General features: G+C 35.5%; 1 protein-coding gene across 1 annotated transcript; it reads right to left on the bottom strand.

Annotated features, from left to right (window-relative positions):
- Nucleotides 1-1,071: 1,071 nt before the first annotated feature.
- LOC105445544 lies at nucleotides 1,072-12,340 on the bottom strand. Its single transcript, XM_030978372.1, has 6 exons — nucleotides 11,846-12,340; nucleotides 10,996-11,160; nucleotides 10,145-10,309; nucleotides 9,354-9,521; nucleotides 4,200-4,297; nucleotides 1,072-2,528 (listed from the first exon to the last, which is right to left on the bottom strand). The coding sequence occupies exons 1-6, from the start codon at nucleotides 12,011-12,013 to the stop codon at nucleotides 2,378-2,380; spliced, it is 915 nt and encodes a 304-aa protein (XP_030834232.1). The 5' UTR covers nucleotides 12,014-12,340; the 3' UTR covers nucleotides 1,072-2,377.
- Nucleotides 12,341-16,069: the final 3,729 nt, after the last annotated feature.

Raw genomic sequence — 16,069 nt, 5'->3', positions numbered from 1 at the left:
CTGATTATTAAAATACAATTATTTGTAACGGGTGAATGAAATAATTTGTAATAATTTATATAATGGCATGAAAAGAATTCTGAATTTGGAGATGAATACATATTACACTGTACAATGAATTACATGGAATATTTATTATATACAATTGTGGGTATTTGCGAACCTTTGGAGTCAGGCCCTCTTGATTACTTTCAGGTTGCCTTCGCGCCTGGTGCGTGCAGTTAAGACGATGCAAACAATGGGTAACGCGTAGAGAACTAGAAGAGATATGCGCAGTCTAATTCACTTTTGCATGCGTTATATCATGCAAAATAAGGTTGTTATATTGTACAGTCGTGCAAATATAACGGAATGTTGAGTGTCGTGTATGTGACACCGTTTTAGCTAGTAGGATACTCACTAACAAATACATCATCATCAAACTACAACTTGCAAGTTCTTTTGTCTCCTTTGTACATTAAACTGTTGAAATATCTAAGGCACTGCAAACTTCATTTCAGTTATTCATGATCATCCAATATATACATAGAAAGACCTGTTTAGTTCATCCTTTTGCATGACATAATTCAGAATAAACTCACAGATCTGAGCATTGTCTATCATGAAAAGCAGAGTTGGTTATAAAGATGTCATCACTTAATCAGAAGAGGATGGTGATCAAAAGGCAAGGTAACGGAATGCGCATAAGAGTAGTATCTACCATTGTATGTTATAAGCCAATCTGGAATGCAAACTTTCTAAAATATCAAACTTATTTACAAGGCAAGTATGTATGGCAAATATATACAAGTTCAAAATATACATGTATCTTAACATTGCATAATCATAATCATAATGATGCAAAGAAAAGCCTGGAATACGTATCATCAACATTATTGAAGTCCAGTACTGAATACAATTAGAAAAACATGTATCATACAATTATAGTAGCATATTTACATGTACACTGGCATGATGTAAAGAAAATCCTGGAAACAAATTTCCTCGAATGGATTTATTATATAGTACTGGTGAATTTACCTCGTCAAATTAAATATTACACTGATAACTCAGGCATGTTACATTGACAAAAAGAGACATGTATCTTAAAATTATAGCAGCATATTTACATATTCACTGGAGTGATGTAAAGTAAATCCTGGAAAATATTTCTTCAGATGGATATTAAAATCTAGAACTGGATGTAGCTCTAAATTTACAAACAACAATCCATGTCAGATAAGACGTTACACTGATAACTGAGGCCTATGACATACACCCTTACCAGACAAAGCTAGTTCTCAAGTACCGTATACTGAGTTCTATCAAGTTTGTTGACATGATAACTAGAGCAATGTGGCTCTTAACATCTAGGTCATTTCTGGTAATTCACAAGTTAATTTAGATTCTACTTCATAAATTGTATTTATATAGAACATGTCAATGACAATGACATATACAGGGATATTTTGATATGATAATTTGAAATATTATATACTTAACTTCATAACTCACTTTGTGAAAGTTGAGTGGTTTCATACATTGCATACAAATCACCTAAAATGAAAATGGTACAAGTCTACAATACACATATTGATTTGATTTGATTTATTCACGGTAAAAGCCCAGTTCAGCTGTTAAGCTGTTTTACAATAGGGCCGTGCAGGCGTGCACTAACATATACTTGGTACATGCACTACATAAAGTGTCTAATGCACTAACATCCTTGACAAGGCATTCATCCACTCTCAACCCCAGTATAAATAGGCACCTGATATGCCAAAAGTGCTACATATTTGGCCGCTGCCTAGGACCATGGTAATAATGTTTGAGCGCCAGGAGTGTCATGGCTTGATGGCGTGTGTACTATATCAGAAGCCACTGTTATTATCATTATAACTACTAGTCCCTGGTGTTGTCACCTTCTATACACAGGCATAATGCATGATCATAGCCGAGTCAAAAATGACCTAAAATTTAGAGTATTTTCAAAATAGTTTCCAGAAAAAAATGATCCCTTCAATCATAAAACAAGTACACAATGGGCTCTTGATGCTACTCTGTTTTGAGCTTATTGAGTACACATTCACAATACATATCCTATTTTCACATCATTTTCTACATAGGCCGTTCACATGTTTATGGAGTACACATTCACAAAACGTATCCTATTTTCGCATCACTTTCTACATAGGCTGTTCACATGTTTTCAAACATTGTGACAATGTCATAATCTCTTTCTCGAAAATTTACACAATAACACCAGATAGTGGACTGTACTCATCAAGGTCCGGACCCCCCAAATTTGGAAGTTTTTACTTAGGACTCATACATACAGACTGTTAAAAGTTAAATAGAACCTCCTTTCAAAAAAGAAAAGTTAGAGCCCTGTAAAAAGTCAAGATGAAGTGTTACCACTGGGACATTGTCTTACTCTACCAATACCATACCAACTAGAATTCATACTTTGGTTGCTTCTCTGGAATTTCAGGATCATCTTGTAGACCTCTTGAGTAGAAAGAGCTTGCCTCTTGTAAGGCCTGCTACAACTATAGAGTAACAAAAATATCAAGAAAACATACACTAAAAACCAGAAACACAAAAGAATTTACAAATTAAAGGTTGAAAGCACTTTACAGTACTAGTAGGGAATTTGTTCAATAAAACTGAATATTTAGTTTTGCCCGACAAGAAATCTTAAATTATTTCAAGATACAGTATCACTTTATTGCATGCTCCCTGAGTGGTATCAGCATTGTTTATTTTCTTAGCATTCCATAAGAGTCACTTTATAATTATTGTTTCTGTAGTGCACCATTTATATAACGTTTACATGCTATTATCTGATTTTTTTTTTAAACCATATATACTGTTTTCATTCTGGTATATAATCTATTTTCTTGGGAATATACACTCAAGAGCTACATTTAGATCCCTTATTAAAATAAAATAAAAATAAGAAGAACAAAAAGAAGTATGGAGAATTCAAAAAGGTAGAGTAAGAAATATTGTGTGCAGTAAATAAATATTTCGGGAGGAATGAATGAAAGTGATTTATCGAAGTGTCCCAATTGAACTCTTGACTGAGTAGAAGGAGCTTGCCTCTTGTAAGGACTACGGTGTAAGACAAATACAAAAAAGGGAAACGCTCTTGGCGGTCTCGCCTGCATTACGCAATTCGATATGATGAAAAATTGAGGTTGGAACATTATTTATAGGCAGGGTGGCCCATTAGCAGGCCCAGAAAAATGAAATCCTCTGAATATAATCATCATCATTTTGATGTGAATATTGACTAAGAATCATGAACAAATAACAAAAATTGATTAATTTATTCTCATATTAAGTTGTAAAAACATAATCCAAGTCTACTGACCTAAAATGACCTTTGACCTTGTGACCTGCAATTTGTGTCATATGATTTGTGATACTTGATAACCCTTGGGTACAAGTTTCATGGAATTTGAACAAACACTTTGAAAATATGCTAAAAATTCAAAATCTTGCTGTTGATGCCACAAAAAAGTCTAAGTTTGTCGACCTAAAATGACCTTTAACCTTAACTTAGTGACCTGAATTCTACTCACATGATTGGGGATACTTGATCACCCTATAGTCCAAGTTTCATTTACTAAGAACTTGTTTTTTCAAAGTTATATGAAAAATTCTAAAACTTAACATTAGGTTAAGTTTTCAATGATGATGCCACAACATGGTCTAAGTCTGTTGACCTGAAATGACCTTTGCCCTTCTGTGACCTGAAATTCAACTCACATGATTGGGGATACTTGATAATCCTATAGTCCAAGTTTCATTGACTAAGGACTTTTACTTTTAAAATTATATCAAAAATTCAAAAACTTAACCTTAGGTTAAGTTTTTGATGTTGACGCCGTCACCGCCGCTGCCGCCGCCACCGGAAAAGCGGCGCCTATGTCTCGCTTTTTGCTACGCAGGCGAGACAAAAACAAGAAACACAAAAGAATCTACAAATTAAAGGTGGAAAGCACTTTACAGTAGGGAATTTGTTCAATAAAGCCATTACTTAATTTTAGTTTTGTAAGACAAAAAAACTATTTCAAGATACACAGTATCACTTTATTGTATCTTTTCTTAGTATTCCATTAGAGTCTCTTTATATTGTTTCTGTATTGTACTATTCATGAAATGTATAAATGCTGTTATCCGAGTTATTTTAAAATCATATATACTGTACTAACCTTTGCAAACGAGTGAGGGTGTGAATAAATGAGTTCAAGTCATCTTGAGCAGCTCCATTGAACCTGAAGTTTCCATTCCTGATCTGAGGAAAACAACCCTGTAACATATAACAGCAAAATTGCATGTAAACCTTGTATCAGTTTCAAGTAATTGGATCTATTTTATTCTGGTATATAATCTATTTTCTTGAGAATATACACTCAAGAGCTACAGTTAGATCCCTTATTAAAACAATGAAAATAAGAAGAACAAAAAGAAGTATGGAGAAATAAAAGAAGGTAGAGTAAGAGCAATTTTGTGCAGTAGATAAACATTTCATTGAAGTGCCCCGTCATAATGTGGTCATACAGAGGCAGCTTTTGGGAGGGGGGGGAGTACCCCCCCCCCAAATACCCCTTTTCTCTTTGCAATAAGTGTCCATTTTCCATTCTCATAAGTGCCCCTTAACAGGTAGGAGAGGTGCCCCTTTTCGTTTCTGATAGGTGCCCCCTTCACCTCTGATAATTGCCCCTATTAAAATCTGATAGGTGCCCCTTTTCCTATAAAACTAAGTGCCTACTTTCTGTTCTCATATCTGCCAACATTTGAAAATAAGAATTAGGAATTTTTAGCACGGTATGTCTTCGAAAATAAGAAATCGCACTAGCAGCGGCAGCGTCACTGGCAATACACGGTAAATCTGTACCAATAAGCGAATACAAATTCGCTGCCCGATCATGCAGCCATTCAACGCTCACAATATGTGAACTCACACATTCCGGCACATGTTATAACAAGCTTAATTTGGCTTAAGCGCAACAAACAACAACAAAAACAAAATATTGAAAAAACAGAATATTCCGGATTTTCAGGTCCTAGAAATCCAGAAAAACGTAATATTCCGGATTATTTAGAAGGGTTGGCAGGTATGTAATCTCATAAGTGCATCTCTGATGAATGCCCCTTTTCAGGTGTGAGAAGTGCCACATTTTCACCACTGATAATTACCCTTTTACTTTGACACATGCGCCTTTTCTTTTCTAAAATGTTTCTTTATCCCTTTTGAAAAGTGTCCCCTTTGCCTTTTACCATAAAATATGCCCCTAATTTAAAACAACTAAAAGCAACTTATTCTTTAATTTTCCCCTCGCACGCATTTTTAATTGATGTAATTATGTTCCTTATCAAAGGTCTTCTCTGTCTTTCATGATTAGATTGTTCTTACTAACCAATCAGGATAGTTTTTTCCTCTTTATAAGATGTAATTTTCGCACTGCGACCTCACAAATTTCAAATTAATATTAATATTTGGACCATCACACCCAACTGCAAAGTATGATTCTAAAGCAGTATCTTGAACCATGGAAACAAAGAAGTAAATATTGAAATCATCCCTGATAATGTAATTACATAATAGGGGTGGTTGGTCCCCCCCCCCCCCCCCCACTTTGGAAGTGCATAGACACGATTTATGACATGCAACTGGGCTTATGTTAGTGATTTTTTCACGCCATATCAGTTGCTGGAAGTAAGTTGCACGCATTGTTAAATTTGCAAACAGTGAGTGTTAGTGAAATTTACAATATTAAATCCCTGCGATAATCACTGCTTATAATTATACAGTACCCCCAAGGACAATCAGCCTCGGGATAATTACGTCCTGGAGTGATCAAACCCATGACAATTACCCCCTGGACCCCAGGGCAACTTCTTCCAGGACAACTACCCCTAGGGCAACTACTCCCAGGAGCATCCTTCAAAATGAAGGGAGAACTAACAGAAAGGGGCAAGCTACAGAAGGTGAAAACAAGGTTGAAAATACCATTTTAAGACATTAGTATATCCCTACTATAATGATCTTAAACAGCAGCCCACAATTTTATACATCCTGCCATAAATATCACGTTAAAAACAAGAGGTCCACTGACCTTACACTCACCTGAGCCAATGGAAGTAGGGGCCTCACAATAAGGGACCCAGCTCCCATCCCCTTTAAAAACAGTACAGAATGTCTAATTATTGCCATATGGGCACTTTGGGGGATGCTGCCCTTAAGCCCCTCGGGGGCATATACCCCATTTGAACAACTTTAGATCTCCCTTTCATGTACGTGTTTCCTACCAAGTTTTGGTAATATTTTGCCACACGTTTTTGAGAAGAAGTTATAAATGTAAAAAGTATACGGACGGTCAAAATGCAATAAATCACACCAATGTGGAGGTGTCGTGGTTGAGTGGATATGTCGCCGGACTGTCGATCACAAGGTCCCAGTTCAACTCCCGCCGCAGCACTAATGTCCTTTGGCAAGACATTGATCTACATTTGCCACACTCAACCCAGGTGATGAAAATTTGTACCTGGCAGGAATTAATTCCTTGAAATGCTAGAGCGCCGTATGGCAGCCGTGCTAAAGCCAGGGTAATAATTGGGAGCGCTAGGAGTGTCACGTATGACAGACATGAGCGCTATACAAGAACCCTCTCTTATTATTATTAATAGCTCACTTGAGCTATAAAAAATGGGTAGTTTCCCTTTTTCTGCTTTAATTGGATACATCATACATGTAGGGACTACATCATAACTGAATGAAAATCTCATCATTTCTGCTTGCTCTCTGTGGGAAGAAGGGGAGGGGGGATCTGAAACTACTTCCTTCTTCCCACCCCCCCCCCCCCCTTCCCCTGGAAGTTTTAATTCACCATATTCAGGCACTGCCATCTCATTTTTCAGGAAGTAAAGTTTTATTTGTTTTCTTGTCACAGTCAAATATATTTCATGACAAATTATATATCAAATTCTATGACTTTTTAGAGAGGCTTTAATAATACGCTATCCACAATTATTTTGAGTTCCCCAACAGAGAACGTGCTTAGGAGTAAAACAGTTATTTTCATATTTTTTTTACTTGTCAAACAGGAGAGTTGTCTGTAACTCTGTCACAATCAATTTACCAAATTTCCAAGTAGAGATCTGCACATCTTTCGTGACTTTAGTAACTTTGTTGAAGAAAAAAAAATTAAAAAGAGATTTAAACAAAACAAATATACATGTGCACCATTTAACCATAACTGCTCTTTCTGTCCATCAATAACCCTCTCCTTGACATTTACATTAGGACACACATACCTGTATGGATGATGCCTTTGCTATCAATGTGGAGTAAAACTCCTCATTGAGAACCATTCCAAGTGTCAGGTCAGTCAGGTTTGGCATAGAGCACAGTGCTTCTGCTAGGTGATGTGATGAGGCTGGTGTGAGACTCTCGACACCATCAAACTTGAGAGATTGGACCTGCATTCATGGTGAAAAATAGTTAAGTTACTCATCTATACATGCATACATTTGATTTACTGATTTCTCACCGTATCCTTACATTTCATTCAAATTCCATTAATTACAAATATGAATGAATTGATTTTTAATTTTTTTGTATGTCTATTGATAAAAAGAACATTAAAGTTTCTATGGAGAGGCTGATAAGAGTGATCTAAAAAAAAAATATCTATATGTATTCTTTAAAGGACTTCTTACATGTTTGCATTGATAAGTCCTACTCCTACTAACACTGAAATTAATAATACCCATAAAAATACATTGGCTATTAATAAATTGAAACTCTCCTGTTTGACAAGTGAAACTACTTCCTCCTTCCCACCCCTCCCCCCCCCCCCCCCCCCCCCCTCCTCCCCCTGGAAGTTTTAATTCACCATATTCAGGCACTGCCACCTCATTTTCAGGCAGTAAACTTTTATTTGTTTAATTTTCTTTCTTGTCACAGTCAAATATATTTCATAACAAATTACATATCAAATTCTATGACTTAGGAGTTTCTTTTCTTTTTAGAGAGGCTTTAATAATACGCTATCCACAATTATTTTGGGTTCCCCAACAGAGAACGTGCTTAGGAGTAAAACAGTTATTTTCATATTTTTTTACTTGTCAAACAGGAGAGTTGTCTGTAACTCTGTCACAATCAATTTACCAAATTTCCAAGTAGAGATTTTCACAGCTTTCGTGACTTTAGTAACTTTGTTGAAGAAAAAAAATTAAAAAGAGATTTAAACAAAACAAATATACATGTGCACCATTTAACCATAACTGCTCTTTCTGTCCATCAATAACCCTCTCCTTGACATTTACATTAGGACACACATACCTGTGTGGATGATGCCTTTGCTTTCAATGTAGAGCAGAACTCCTCATTGAGACCCCCTCGAAGTGTCAGGTCAGTCAGGTTTGGCATAGAGCACAGTGCTTCTGCTAGGTGATGTGATGAGGCTGGTGTGAGACTCTCGACACCATCAAACTTGAGAGATTGGACCTGCATTCATGGTGAAAAATAGTTAAGTTACTCATCTATACATGCATACATTTGATTTACTGATTTCTCACCGTATCCTTACATTTCATTCAAATTTCATTAATTACAAATATGAATGAATTGATTTTTAATTTTTTTGTACGTCTATTGATAAAAAGAACATTAAAGTTTCTATGGAGAGGCTGATAAAAGTGATCTAAAAAAAAAAATCTATATGTATTCTTTAAAGGACTTCTTACATGTTTGCATTGATAAGTCCTACTCCTACTAACACTGAAATTAATAATACCCATAAAAATACATTGGCTATTAATAAATTGAAACTCTCCTGTTTGACAAGTGAAACTACTTCCTCCTTCCCACCCCTCCCCCCCCCCCCCCCCTCCCCCTGGAAGTTTTAATTCACCATATTCAGGCACTGCCACCTCATTTTCAGGCAGTAAACTTTTATTTGTTTAATTTTCTTTCTTGTCACAGTCAAATATATTTCATAACAAATTACATATCAAATTCTATGACTTAGGAGTTTCTTTTCTTTTTTAGGCTTTAATAATACGCTATCCACAATTATTTTGAGTTCCCCAACAGAGAACGTGCTTAGGAGTAAAACAGTTATTTTCATATTTTTTTACTTGTCAAACAGGAGAGTTGTCTGTAACTCTGTCACAATCAATTTACCAAATTTCCAAGTAGAGATTTGCACAGCTTTCGTGACTTTAGTAACTTTGTTGAAGAAAAAAAAATTAAAAAGAGATTTAAACAAAACAAATATACATGTGCACCATTTAACCATAACTGCTCTTTCTGTCCATCAATAACCCTCTCCTTGACATTTACATTAGGACACACATACCTGTATGGATGATGCCTTTGCTTTCAATGTAGAGCAGAACTCCTCATTGAGATCCTCCTCAGCGAGTGTCAGGTCGGTGAGGTTTGGCATAGAGCACAGTGCCTCTGCTAGGTGATGTGATGAGGCTGGTGTGAGACTCTCGACACCATAAAACTTGAGAGAATGGACCTGCATTCATGGTGAAATATAGTTAAGTTACTCATCTATACATGCATACATTTGATTTACTGATTTCTCACCGTATCCTTACATTTCATTCAAATTCCATTAATTACACAAATGAATGAATTGATTTTCAATTTGTCAAATTTATTTTATTTCTATTGAAAAAAGAACATTAAAGTTTCTATTGAGAGGCTGATAAGTAAGAGTGATTTTTAAAAAATGCATTGATAAGTCCTACTCCTACTAACACTGAAATTTCATGTGCACAAGATCCTTTAGTCAGGAGGCTTGTTGCTTTGGTTCAGTTTGGTAAATTCAAGCCTTTATCAAAATTGGCTCTTAAGAATATAGGACATAATTTTCATATTAATCAAACTTGGAAAAGGTTTGATACTGTTTATTGATCATGACAATGTGAATCTTATACACACACATTAATTTCCACTGAATAAGTACATGTAGTTTGCTTTCATTTCATGTTTCATGACTTTTCCAATATATCAAGTGAATGGCCTTAAACAAAGGGGGTTTGAAGAAAAAAAACCTATACATGAGCACCATATAACTATGACCGCTGTTTTTTCTAACAATGACCCTCCATGACATTTACATTAGGATACACATACCTGTATGGATGATGCCTTTGCTTTCAAAGCAAAGCAGAGCTCGTCATTGATTATCCTTCCAAGCGTTAGGTTAGTCAGGTTTGGCATAGAACACAGTGCTTCTACTAGGTGATGTGATGAGGCCGGTGTTGGACACTCAACAACATCAAGCTCGAGAGTCTGGACCTGCATTGTTTGTGAATGTATTTAAGCAGCAAAATCTTTACATGCATAATATGTTTTATTTACTAATTTATCACTTTATTCTTACATTTCACAACAATTCTATTAATTACATAGTTGCATTCATTCTTGTCTATTGAGGAAAACTACACACTTACGTTTCTATGGAGAGAAAACTTCTATATGTATTCTTTAAAGGGCGTCCAATATGTTTGCATTGATAAGTCCTACTCCTACTAACACTGAAATTAATATTACCCATAAATATACATTTGCTATTAATGTATTAAAAGTATTCATAACTCTGAATTTCATGTGCAAAAAGACCCCTAAGTCAGGAGGTTTGTTGCTAAATTTGGTTCAGTTCGGTAAATTTCAGCCTTTATCAAAAGTGGCTCTTAAAAAAACAAATATGACTTATTTTTGCTATCAATCAAACTTGGAAAAGGTTGGATATTGATTATTAATCAAAACAATGATAACCTTATATACACTTGACTTCCAACTGAGTCAGTACATGTGTAGTTTACTTTTATTCCATGTTTAATGACTGTTACAATAAGCCAAATGGCTTTTTTTAAAAGGAAGTTTGGAAGAAAAAAACATATATGCATGTGCACCATATAATTATTACTGTTGTTTCTTCCTTTCAATGACCCTCCGTGACATTTACATTAGGATACACATACCTGTATGGATGATGCCTTTGCTTTCAAAGCAAAGCAGAGCTCGTCATTGATTATCCTTCCAAGCGTTAGGTTAGTCAGGTTTGGCATAGAACACAGTGCTTCTACTAGGTGATGTGATGAGGCCGGTGTTGGACACTCAACAACATCAAGCTCGAGAGTCTGGACCTGCATTGTTTGTGAATGTATTTAAGCAGCAAAATCTTTACATGCATAATATGTTTTATTTACTAATTTATCACTTTATTCTTACATTTCACAACAATTCTATTAATTACATAGTTGCATTCATTCTTGTCTATTGAGGAAAACTACACACTTACGTTTCTATGGAGAGAAAACTTCTATATGTATTCTTTAAAGGGCGTCCAATATGTTTGCATTGATAAGTCCTACTCCTACTAACACTGAAATTAATATTACCCATAAATATACATTTGCTATTAATGTATTAAAAGTATTCATAACTCTGAATTTCATGTGCAAAAAGACCCCTAAGTCAGGAGGTTTGTTGCTAAATTTGGTTCAGTTCGGTAAATTTCAGCCTTTATCAAAAGTGGCTCTTAAAAAAACAAATATGACTTATTTTTGCTATCAATCAAACTTGGAAAAGGTTGGATATTGATTATTAATCAAAACAATGATAACCTTATATACACTTGACTTCCAACTGAGTCAGCACATGTGTAGTTTACTTTTATTCCATGTTTAATGACTGTTACAATAAGCCAAATGGCTTTTTTAAAAGGAAGTTTGGAAGAAAAAAACATATATGCATGTGCACCATATAATTATTACTGTTGTTTCTTCCTTTCAATGACCCTCCGTGACATTTACATTAGGATAAACATACCTGTATGGATGATGCCTTTGCTTTCAAAGCAAAGCAGAGCTCGTCATTGATTTTCCTTCCTAGCGTCAGGTCAGTCAGGTTTGGCATAGAACACAGTGATTCTGCAAGGTGATGTGATGAGGCTGGTGTGGGACACTCTACATCAAGCTCGAGAGTCTGGACCTGCATTGTTTGTGAATATATTTAAGCAGCACGTCTATACATGCATATATTTTATCTACTAATTTCTGACTGTATTCTTACATTTCACACAGATTCCATTAATTTCATAGTGGTATTAATCATAACATCCTCATCAAAAATGATTGAATAGATTTTATTTTCAAATTCAACTCTTGTCTATTTAGAAAAAAACACACTAAAGTTTCTCATCTATGAAGAGGATGATTGAGTAAGAGTGATATATTAAAACTTCCATATGTATTCTTTATAGAGCTTCCAACCCGTTAACATTTACAAGTCCTACTCCTACACTGTCGCTCATAACGGTGGAATATTTTTTTTTACCCCAATTTATGGAATTATTTTAAAAATAATTTAAAAACTAGAAATATCGCAATCTGTATTGCCGCGCAATGCGAATGTATCCCTCGGCAGTGGCAGCGATTTTGTGTCATCCTTATGTTCGAAGAAGGGATAAAGATCCCCTCTCCCCTCCCTGAAACAAAAGGATGACGTAGAGATCGCCACTAGTGGCTCAGACTATTGTCAAGACTAGGAGCAGCATCACCAAAACAATATGTGTGTAGATTAGAGTATAATGCATCTCTGTAGAAAATTTGAAAGAAATCTGTCAAGAAATGTGGCAGTTAGAGCGCACAAAAGACAGCCACCAAAATATGACTTTTGACCCTATAACAGACGGAACACAGGTGGCAGCATCACCAAACACTAAAAAGGTGTAGATGATTGTACTAAGACACACCTCCATACAACATTTAAAAGAAATCCGTCAAGAAATGTCGCAGTTAGAGCGCATTAAAGACATATTTGACCTTTGACCATATAAAAGACGGAACAATGAGGGCAGCTTCACCCAAAGTGTCGATTGGTAACAAGATACATTTCTGATTCTCTATACAAAATTTGAAAGAAATCCATCATGAAATATGATCTGCAGAGCGCAAACTAGACACCCACCAAAATATGAACTCTTGACCCTGTACAAGACGGAAAACTGGGGGCAGCATCACCAAAAGGTGTAGGTCTGTAGATTATACCAAGATACACCTTCACACAAAATTTGAAAGAAATTTGTTAAGGAATGATGCAGTTAGACCGCAAACTAGAGTGCCACAAAGACATCTATAAAAATATGACCTTTGACCCTGTAAAAGATGGAACACTAGAGGCAGCATCACCAAAATCTATATGCTTGTAGATTATACCAAGATACATCTTTGTTAAAAATTTGAACAAAATCCCTTGAAAAATGTGGCCTATAGAGCACACACAAACCATCCAAAAAAATATGGCCTTTTAACCTATAGAAGACGGAACACTGGGGGCAGCATCACCAAAAGTTATAGGTGTGTAGATTATACCAAGATACACCTCCATACAAAATTTGAAAGAAATCCGTCAAGTAATGATGCAGTTAGAGCGCACACAAGAATAAAATATGGCCTTTTACCCTATAAAAGACGGAACACTTGGGGCAGCATCACCAAAAGTTCTGGTGTATAGATTATACCAAGATACACCTCCATACAAAATTTGAAAGAAATCCATCAAGGAATGATGCAGTTAGAGCGCACACAAGAATGAAATATGGCCTTTTACCCTATAAAAGACGTAACACTGAGGGCAGCATCAACAAAGTAATGGGTGTGTAGATTATACCAAGATACACCTCCATACAAAATTTGAAAGAAATCTGTCAAGGAATGTGGCAGTAAGAGCGCACACGGGAATATGACGCGGCGGCGTAACGCTGCTGAATCCAAAGTTCCCCACCGGCATACTGCCGGGGGATACAATTAAATTGCAAAAGAAATCAAAATTACAAGGTATATATACGTCAGACCGCTGCACGCTCGCTAATGAGCATATTGTGCGTGCGTTGTTGTGCCTCTCAAAACAGCTCGAGGAATAATATCAACAAACAAGAAGTTACGATATTAGATATGATATCGTGCGAAAATATTGCAAGGGATGACGTAGACTCCATTCCTCGTGCATGCGCAGTTTTTGAGCAGCCATGTTTGTGCAAGTCTATCTCTAGAAAATTTCCTTTCAAATTATATAAAATGTTAATATATTTCCGCAAAATTGACGTTTTTACAGCACCATGCAACAATGTTTCATTTTGAAAAGTTGTCGTTCCTAGTTTTGTAACTAAATTTTGTTTCCGTAAACCTGACCTGTTCGAAATAAGAAACATGTATTTTGATGTCGATATGTGTTCAGCAATGTCTGAAATTGCCAAATCAGTTGTCTAATTTGAGGTTCCCCAACAGGAAATTAGTGAACTCTGCTTCCAAAAGTCACATAAAAATCATGTTTTCACCGGTACTCAAAGTTGGGTAAACTGACGCAAAATGGTCCAAAACACGCGAATGTTCCTCCATTGAGGAAGAACATTTGGCAGCGGCGTATCGTAAAGTGTTGTCCCCCATACAGATTTTCATGGAGTTTTGAGAGCAATTCTTTATCAAAGACAGAAACTAAAACTAAATTTTCCAAATTCAAACGTATCACTGTCCATGGTCAATCTTTGTAATCGATAAATACCAAAATAATTACATGAAATGGGGTTAAAATGTTGAAATAACGCCATTCTTTGTGCCTAGAAAACAGACCTCGAAGTCATAATTTTGTTCACCTTTGACGAATGGTCATCCGGTAGGTGATCGAAATCTTCGTATTCATATATCTTCCTAACGTGGAACTATTTTTAAAAAACCGGGAACTTCACACTATACAAAGAATGATGTCTAAACTCTCCAAAAATGTAACAAGGGAAACGCTCTCGGCGGTCTCGCCTGCATAACGCAATTCAATAAACCAGATAAACCAGAACGTCAATGACGTAGCGCTCATCCGCATCTGGCAACAACAAATATCGTAAATTTTATGTGGTACACTTTTGAACTGGTCAAAAAATAAAAATTTGATGCCCTGGAAGGGACATAATTTCATTTCATTTGCATAAAGTACCATAAATAATCAATGTAGCAAAATCTCAAAATTCTGTGTAGAAGTTTAGTGTTCCAAATTTAGCTCTACCAGATAAGGCAAACCAAATCAAAATCGGTCAAGAAATAAGGGAGAAGAAGTAATTTTTGTTATTTTTGGAATAAATTTGCATAAATTACCATAATTAATGGAAACAATTTCAAAATTTTGTGTAGAAGTTTAGTGTACCAAAGTTAGCTCTACGATTTAAAGCAAACCAAATCAAAATCGGTCGAAATATGAAGGAGAAGAAGCATTTTTTGTGATTTTTAAATTATTTTTGGAATAAATTTGCATAAATTACCATAATTAATCAATGGAGCAAAATCTCAAAATTCTGTGTAGAAGTTTAGTGTTCCAAATTTAGCTCTACCAGATAAGGCAAACCAAATCAAAATCGGTCAAGAAATGAGGGAGAAGAAGCAATTTTTGTTATTTTTGGAATAAATTTGCATAAATTACCATAATTAATGGAGAACAATTTCAAAATTTGGTGTAGAAATTTAGTGTACCAAAGTTAGCTCTACCAGATAAAGCAAACCAAATCAAAATTGGTCGAGAAATGAAGGAGAAGAAGCATTTTTTGTGATTTCGAATAAATTTGCATAAATTAGCATAGATAATGAATTTCACGATTCTGTGTAGAAGTTTTAAATCCCCCTCCTACCCCTATCATATGAAACAATCAGAATCAAAATCAGTTGAAAAATAACGAGGAAGAAGCATTTTGAAAATCTTGATGTTGATGCCACAACAAAGTCTAAGTTTGTTGACCTTAAATGACCTTTGACCTTAACTTAGTGACCTGGGCCCGTATTCAATAAACTTCTTAAGCTTGAAATCTAAGTACTTTTTCTTAAATTTTGGCTAAGAAAAAATCTTAGCCAAAAATCGTATTCTATAACAGCAATGGGGACTTAAGAAATTTGCCTTAAGATTAAGAAGGATTCTTAGATTTTATCTAAGAAAAAGGACTTAAGTAGCATGTCGTATTCTAATACAATCGAGATATCTAAGATAAGTAAGAAATCTACCCTATAGGGGGAC

This window comes from Strongylocentrotus purpuratus, unplaced genomic scaffold, assembly GCF_000002235.5.
Source record: "Strongylocentrotus purpuratus isolate Spur 01 unplaced genomic scaffold, Spur_5.0 spur5_scaffold_1, whole genome shotgun sequence".
Taxonomy (NCBI): Eukaryota; Metazoa; Echinodermata; class Echinoidea; order Camarodonta; family Strongylocentrotidae; genus Strongylocentrotus; species Strongylocentrotus purpuratus.
This window is presented reverse-complemented; position numbering and strand designations above follow the sequence as displayed.